This window comes from Clinocottus analis, unplaced genomic scaffold, assembly GCF_023055335.1.
Source record: "Clinocottus analis isolate CAN_PGR_092001 unplaced genomic scaffold, fCliAna1.0.p SCAF_3, whole genome shotgun sequence".
NCBI classification, from domain to species: Eukaryota; Metazoa; Chordata; class Actinopteri; order Perciformes; family Cottidae; genus Clinocottus; species Clinocottus analis.
The window spans coordinates 11,287,881-11,296,512 of record NW_027176042.1 but is presented as its reverse complement, the minus strand read 5'-3'; the positions used below and the strand labels follow the sequence as shown (position 1 = coordinate 11,296,512).

Below are 8,632 nucleotides of genomic sequence, written 5' to 3'. Positions count from 1 at the left end.
TCTAGATTCTTATGATCAGTCAAGACAATCAATGGATGGTCAGCCCCCTTGAGCTAGTGTCGCCACTACTCCAGAGCGAGTTTGACCGCCAGCAACTCCCAGTTACCAACGTCATAGTGTCGCTCCGCCTTGGATAGCCGACGTGACAGGAAAGCACAAGGATGCCCCTTTCCATCCCGCTGTGACCGCTGGGAAAGGATGGCCCCGACCCCTTAGTTGAAGGCGTCCACCTCTACCACAAACTGTCGTCGTGGGTCTGGCTGGGTGAGGATGGGGGCCAAGGTAAAGCAGTGCTTGAGGATACAAAAAGCAGCATCAGCTTCTGGAGATCAGTGGAACTGCACTCGTGTGGAGGTAAGAGCATGGAGGGGAGCAGCTATCGCGCTAAAACCTCTGATGAACCGCCTGTAAAAATGAGCAAACCCAAGGAACTGATGAACCTTTTTGCAGCTATCAGGTGTAGGCCAATCGACCACAGCGCTAATCATAGCCGGGGGCTACGATGAAGCCCAGTAAGGAGACAGTGTTGGCATGACATTTACTCTTTTTTTAATAGGTATTGAAAAGATTGCTAGAAAATAAACTGAGTTACATGGTCTTGGTGTGTATTCCGGTCAGGGAGTAGATAAGTATATCATCCAGATATACTAACATAAAATCAATAAAATCTCTTAGCACATCATTTATCATGGCCTGGAACATGACAGGAGCATTTGTGAGGCCAAAAGGCATGACATTGTACTCATAGTGCCCACTAGGTGTAATAAACCCGGGCTTCCACTCGTCGCCCTCTCTTATCCGCACCACGTGATAGGCCAGCCCAGGATCTCTCCTGTTCTTCAATTTATATGGGGGTTGTGACGTATTTACTATGGCTGTACCAAAATCAGAGTCTGTTCAGGTGACTTGAACACATAGAAACAAATGTTCTCCTGGTAATTGTTAATGCACAGTTTGAGTGGTGCTGTGATATGTGTGATTGTGAAAAGTTCCTGTCCATTAAGGGCTTTAGCTCTGATGGGTTTGGCTAAAAGTTCTGTGTTAAGGCCCAGCAGTTCTGCTAGTCCTCAGGGCTCTTCCTTGCTGCATGAGCTGTACCTCTCCTTCTGAAGGGGGAATAATGACGGTGCTCTGGCGGTGATCGTCAGGTGCTCAGACATCCTGGTGCTTGAGTGCGCAGGGGTCTCTTCATCGTTGTGTGTCTCGTGAGGCGTTGCTGCCTGAGGTGCTGGGTCCGGTTGTCCGTCTGGATTGCGAGTGCGATGAGTGAGTCAAGGTCTGTGGGTAGGTCCAACGGAACCAGAGGGTCTTGGATAGGAGCTGCCAGTCCCTTTAGAAACACGTCGTATAAGGCCATAGTATTCCAGCCACTCTCCGCCGACAAAGTGTGGAAACGGATGGCGTCGTCACGTACGGATTCGCTGCCCTGTTTTAGCCAGCTCAGCTCCCAAGCCTTTTCCCGGTCGGTCGTTACTAGGTCAAAAGTTCTCTGCGGTGCCGTTTCGAACTCTGCGAGGAATCTGCAATCTGGCTATTCCCGGGCCCACTCTGCCAAGGCCTATGCTTTGGCTTTACCGGTAAGGTGGGAAATCATAAAGGCAATCTTGGATCGGTTAGTGGGAAAAGCTTGGGGGTTTAGTTCATAGTGAATGGAGCAGTCCATAAGGAATGTTTTATATAACCCTAGTTCTCCAGAGAATTAAAGAATTAAGCTGGTGGGGCTAACTTACATCCTGCCTCAACTACTGGCACAGTAGGGACAGGCATCACAGGTGTATTAGCCGCTACTACCGGAGGCTCGTGGACTGTAGCTGTCTGCACTATAGGATCGTGCAGGTCCTAAAGTTGTGCCGGGAGCAGCCCCAACTGGGACGCCACAGCGGACTGGAATTCCTCTTGATCGGTGAGCCAGTCCTCTTTGCTTGCAGGACTGTCTTGAGCTGTGCTAGCCCTGCTGAGTCCATACGAGCCAAAGTGTAATGTCAGGCCTGGACAAAAGTGAGCACTCAGATGCAGAGGAGAACGTACAATCACGCTTTTATTGGTTTCAGATCATTTTTGAGGAATGATAAGCAATTGGCTATGAAAAAACTCACTGACTAACTAAGACTGATAAGGACTAAATAACACAAAAGCCCTCTTAAGGAGGGGAGGAAACCAAGCTAAACTAGAAAAACTTTAGAAACAAAAAATCACTCTTAAAGGAGGACTCAGAAAACAACTCACAAAATTGGCAAAATTGAATTTGACTATGGCCAATTGCTTAGCTGCAGTGACAAGGACAAAACACTTTGGCACAAGACAAAGGGGAGACGCAGAATATAAGCACACAAGGGTAATGGGGAACAGGTGGAAACAATCAGGGATCATGGAGGCAATCAGACCAGTGACACATGAGGTAGGTCAAGTGACCTGAAACTAGAGGAGAGTTAGGCTTCAAAATAAAACAGGAAGTTATGAGACAAAACCCCAAGCAAGACAAACCTGTGACAATCACCACTCTATTTGTCATAACCTCTCCAGAGAAACACACATCTGTTTTGCTTTGATCAGCCTTCTCCGCTCACATACTCGTCACGTTTGCTTTTCTTCAATCCTAAAATTACTTTTTAAAAATCTCAAAATGAATGCAAATTTTCTGTACAAATTCACCAATTTCCATTGTTGTGGAGGTAAAAACTGGAATTGGGCTTGCACAGATAATCTAATAAAAGATAAAGTAGAAAAGATTATGTACTGTGCAAAATGTGAATGGATCGTAACCAGATGTTCCACCGACTATTTTGGACGTTCCTTAAAATATTTTCACCTCAGGCTGTGAATCATTTAGCATCCTGTTGAAAGGATGGTTTATGTTTTTTTTTTGTTTTTTTGTTATTTGAATGTACTCTCTTAATTCTAATGTGTGGAATGAGTTTGCGTGGATGAGTTCAAACTAAAAGCAAAACCATCTGTAAATCATGAATCTAGTCAGAAATTCTAGAGTTACTGTGACTGACTGTCACATACAACACGATGACTTCTGCAGATGTAGGCCACTCATCCTAGTTAAGCAACACCAGATATTTACCAAGTGATCATTTGGGTCACATCTTCACAACACACATCAGAGGTCAGCTCTGGTGTTGTGGCCAATACATATCTGCCCTATGAGCACACAGCAGTGTTCAATATTATTCTTGAATCAAAAAAAAGGAAGAGATGAAAAACACAGGCAAGCATACCAAAATAAAACAATTCAAGCAAAGAAAGAGTCAAACTCTGCTTCTCCCTGGTCCTCTGGGTCTTTTTCTCGACAACAAAAGCCCTAAAGGCCAAGCTGACATGGGTCTCACCCCAACGGCCTTTCAGCTTATTTCCTCTTTTGAATGCGTCACAAACACTGTGCTCGAGCCCAGCTGGAATCACTGTGGGGAGAGGTCGGCTTTGTAAAACAAACATGATGAAGTAAAATATTTGATCTGCTTGCTTTGCCTAAAGGTCAAGATTATGGTAGCCTGCAATTGACCTGCTGGGTCATGGATCAAACCCTGTATACAGAGTCAACCACAGTGTGCTTCTACTTTAAAAATGACACATTCATTGAGATGTTTTTGTGAAAGATCAGATGAGTAGGTTTTATAACCCTTTTTCTTTGTCACTTTTGGCTCCTTTCAAATTGTACAAGTGTCAAAGTTTTAGTTTGAAGAAAAAAATGTCCTTTAGCAACTGTTAGTAACGCTGAGCTAAATAAGAGAGTGCCTATTTTTATTACCAACATCATAAAAGGTGGTGTTGGTGGACCTTACAAAAAATAAACTAAACCTGACTGAGGGAATTAATAATAGACACTTACGGTGTCAATCTAAAATGTATAAATTGTTAAAATATCTTGAACTCGCTTCTTTTTATGCTAAACACTCAAATTCACTGTATAACCAGTTTAAATCTGTAATTTGGCATCTTGGTATCAGAAGATGTTTGTAGCTTGTAGTCCAGTTTCTGTGAGTCAGTAGGAAAGCTGACACATAGATTAAACACAAAAAATATGTGCAGTTGTCAATTGACTTTATGTGTGTTTGTGTCTTTACTTGGAAAAAAGATGATTAAATATGCAACTTCAGTTGTCTTCAAAAAGATGTGAATTGATATATATATATATATATATATATATATATATATATATATATATATATATATATATATATATATATATATATATATATATATGTGTGTGTGTGTGTGTGTGTGTGTGTGTGTGTGTGTTAATGTCTTGCATCAACAGTTTGTTCTGTGTCTTTGAAGCTGTTTGGTTTAATCCACAAACAAGACTGTAAAAATAACACTCTGAGGCTTTATGGAGACTTGTATGCTGTAACTATTTCTTGGCAAATAGCTGCTGGGAGCTGTAACTTCCCAGAGTCTTGTCCGTGTCGTGAGGTTGCTGGGAAACCAGTAGAGACACAGAAGGGCTGGGTGGACAAATTAAGTGTTGTTAGTCAAGAAATAGTAACAGTACCTGCCCGTTGAACCACAACTTGTCATTTACTCTTCAGTTTGTGCACAGATTAAAAACAAAAGACACAGCATGATCATTTCTGAGCTTTAGAGGTGTTGGAGCAACTGTAGCTCAGTGGTGATCAGGGTCATCCTTCAATCAGAGGATCAGTGGTTAGATCCCAGTACATGTCGATGTGTCTTTGGGCAAGACACTTAACCCCAAATTGCTCCTGCAAGCTGTGCCTGCGGTGTGTGAATGGTTAGTTTGAGTCCTGATGGGCAGGTGGAACCTTGCATGCTAGCCCCCGTCATCAGTGTATGAATGGGTGAATGATGACATGTAGTGTTGAAGCGCTTTGTGGGGTCGTAAGACAAAGTGCTATACAAGTATAAGTCCATTTACCATTAACCATTAAGGGATAGTTCAACATGAAATAATGATATAATGTAAATCCTACTCATATGATGATATAATGTCAATAATCCAGCACCATTTAAGTCATTTTAATAATACAGTTAGGATTACAGATGATCTCTTTTCCTCCCTACACTCGTATTGGATGTTGATAAAGCAAAAGATGAATTTGACTGTTAGCATTCGTGTCTTTCTCTTCAAACGTTCTATAGATATCACAATAATATCTTTATTGTAAATTATTTTTGTCATGATAACCGTCAATTTGATATTGTGACAGTCTTGGTGGTTGAGAGAAAAACTAGCTGTTTCCTCAACAAATAAAAAAGAGCAAATAAGCGTACAATGTGCTTTTAAGGCATAAAGTGTAACTATGCAGCCATGTCTTGTACTGTAGAGACTTGTCAAATAATTGCACCAAGTTGTTGTTCTCTTATAACCACCTCTTCCTCTCTGTCCTGCCTCTCCTCCCCCTGATTCCAGCAGCCGTTCCTGGAAGTGAAAGTTCTTGAGACGACCAAACGCTCTCGGAGAAACCTCGGCCTGGACTGCGATGAGCACTCCACAGAGTCTCGCTGCTGTCGCTACCCTCTGACTGTGGATTTCGAGGCGTTTGGCTGGGACTGGATCATTGCCCCCAAACGCTACAAAGCCAACTATTGCTCTGGCCAGTGCGAGTACATGTTCATGCAGAAGTACCCGCACACCCACCTAGTGCAGCACGCCAACCCCCGAGGCTCCGCAGGGCCCTGCTGCACCCCGACCAAGATGTCCCCCATTAACATGCTCTACTTCAATGACAAGCAGCAGATAATTCACGGCAAAATCCCCGGGATGGTGGTGGATAGATGTGGCTGCTCTTAGGCTGCAGGGCGGACGCACACTTGTGTACAGCCACCATTGCATCAAACCACCCAAAACCCTTACGGAGCTCTCCCTTGGCACCAGAACCCACTCCTCAGCACCAGATTTCACTTTTGCTCAGCCACAAAATCATCCCACTGGGTTTCCATTTTTCCAGTAAATACATTGATTCTAACTGTAAAAAAAAAAAAAAAAGGTTATAAAGGAAACGTGAATCAAAAAAGGACTGAGTGATGGAAATACAGTACATTATGAATAATTAAAGAGGTTGTCCTTGTGGAGCAGCTTCAGAAAACGGTAAATGAGACAAAACTATGTTATAATGTATGTGTTAGTTTTGTGGGTTTTTGAAGTTGGCTTGGAAATGGCATCTTCGTAAAATGTCCAGGTTAATGGATTGAGACGACAGGAGACATGAGCATTTACCATAATTTTAAAGCATTTTCAGTTCTACGGTGAGTTTGGAAAAATACAGATATGCTTACTTACGGGTGAGATTGGATCCACAAATGTGTTTGCACGGGGGCATTATCAGAATTATTTTGTAATACATCACTTTAACAAAAAGAACTAAATCCATGCTAATGTGAGGAGGGTTTACTATTAGAAATACTCTTTGTATGAATCCAAAATCTTGTTTACAGATGTGCTCTAGAGATGTAAAGTGTTGAGGAGATCCAAAACCAAACCTATACCCTCTATTAATGTATAACACCCCAGTGTGACATTCTTGAGTATCTATGAAACCTTTCACAGGTACTTTGATCTTTTTTTATGTGTAGTCTTGTAAAACTCAAAAAGGAACAGGGAGAGAAGAGGTTATACTATTTTCACTCTGTCTTTCAAAGCGGATACATAAAGCCAGTATAGCTATTTCTGCCATTCTGCAAATGTAGAAAAGACATATTTAGGTTTCACTGCGACACTAAAGTCTAAAACTAAGTACTATAATGTACATGCACTCTGAAGTTATTTTGCACCACCTGGGAGAGGAGGAGCAGGATGCTGCAGGATTACAAGAACACCAACACATATCTTTCTTCTACGTAACAAAAGGAAAATACACTTTAACACCCTTAACTTTTGCATCAAATGTTTAAAACAGAGAAGTAAATGCACTGTTTCATAACTTGAAGAGGCCTGGAACTGAGCATGTAATAACAGACAGGAAGCAAAATCCATACCCTGAAATAAAACACACAGGGTGACGGTAATGCTCAAATGTTCACCCTGCTGAGAATAATCCAGCTGAAAATAGCACAAAACAGGATCACAGTAGTAGTCATATTTTCAGAAGTGTTTGCATCCGTGTTCAAAAATACTCTTGAATCTATGAAAGGCAGTAGCTTCATTACTCACAAAGTTCATTCACTTTTCGCAATACTAGCTTCAGAACAGAAGAACATAAAAAGCCTTCAAGTGCATTGTTGTACACACAAATTTTAGCTTTTATAAATCACAACAGACCACATAACACGTTCAGATCAAGACCATGTTACTCAACAACTAACTTCAGTTTAGAGAACATATTCGATTGCATTTTGAAATGCCCCCATCCACCTCAACTTTATCGTCATTATCATACAATATTGTTAGTGCTTGAACACAGAGTAGATTAGTAACGCTTGAAGTCTGTCTTTGTCTCCTGGATGTCAAAGCAAAGATATCCTTTTGTTGTAAACGAAAGCACTATGCTGTTGGATAAAGGAAGAGCCTTCTGACACTATATATAAATTATATATGTGTGTGTATATATATATATATATATATATATATATATATATATATATATATATATATATATATATATATATATACACAAAAAGGGGTACAAAAACCTTTTTATGGGGCACTCTACCTTACCAACAATAAATTTTGCACTATGGGACGTTCATGGCGTGAGGAGGTAAAGTGTTGTTTGTGTTTTACGAAGCACAAGAGAGCTTGTACAGTATAGGATGAAAATAGAAAATAAAAAAAAATATTCAAGCTTCTGGTGATGAACCAAGAACTAGAGAGGTTATCACTTCTTTTTGATACCATCACGCTTTCCTGACTTTTGTCTGAAGCGGGGGCCTGTCCATACACTCACACACTTTTATCAATCTGAAACCTGGACGTACTGTACCAGCGGCCTGAAAGGCCTCCTTGCCCACTGCGGGTGATAAGTCATATGTATAATAAGGGTCTGGATCAATGAAAATAGAATGCTTTAACTGGAAATGGCCCGCCCACCAACTTTAATTTGTTACCATGTTAGAGAGACGACGTCCTTTTGACTTAAACAATGTGTCGATTGTCTTGCATCGACACGTTTTTGCCTTTGTGTGTATTTTAAGTGAAAGCACCCATGTAAGAATGGGAGGAGTATCCAGGGATTGTTAGCCAAAGTAGAGGATGACATGTTGTGTGCTGTAACTTTTGTGATCGCAGGAATATGCTAGAACATTTCAAAGGGAGGAAAAAGCTGGTTTAGGGGCAGTGGTTGGAATTAATTCAACTGGTCAATTGTCTATTTATTAATATTAATTACAATGCATTTCAAAGTATGTCTACCTCACTGTATCCTCCTAAAAACCTTGCTTTTTTAAATTTGTCATCAAATAATCTGTGCAAACATTTAACCAATAAGACCCCCCAAACCCCATCCCTCCAAAAATGTAGATGAAAACCACAGGGTCCCCTTGCTCTCAGGTTCAGGTTGAGTTATGAGTGACTGATGGTAGCGGCTCTGGTAATGTGTGGTCAAAAGAAATAATTAGCTGTGCCCACATCTATGGCTTGGTGAGAAGTCGCATTTTGCATTTTAGTGTTTGTATACTGGTATGTGTGAGAGTGTTTTCATATAAATATATGAGAGTAAGAAATCTCTAT

The 8,632-nt window shown here is 41.1% G+C and overlaps 1 protein-coding gene across 2 annotated transcripts in view; it reads left to right on the top strand.

The window, feature by feature from the left end:
- LOC137796132 (growth/differentiation factor 11-like) overlaps positions 1 to 7,535 on the top strand; it is a 25,570-nt gene extending 18,035 nt beyond the window's left edge. The window contains exon 3 of one of the 2 annotated variants that reach the window (XM_068593833.1): positions 5,378 to 7,535. In XM_068593833.1, the coding sequence (XP_068449934.1) occupies positions 5,378 to 5,758 (381 nt within the window). In that variant the 3' untranslated portion in view covers positions 5,759 to 7,535. The remainder of the gene's footprint in view (positions 1 to 5,377) is intronic. The other variant, XM_068593835.1, reaches the window with a different exon arrangement.
- Positions 7,536 to 8,632: the final 1,097 nt, after the last annotated feature.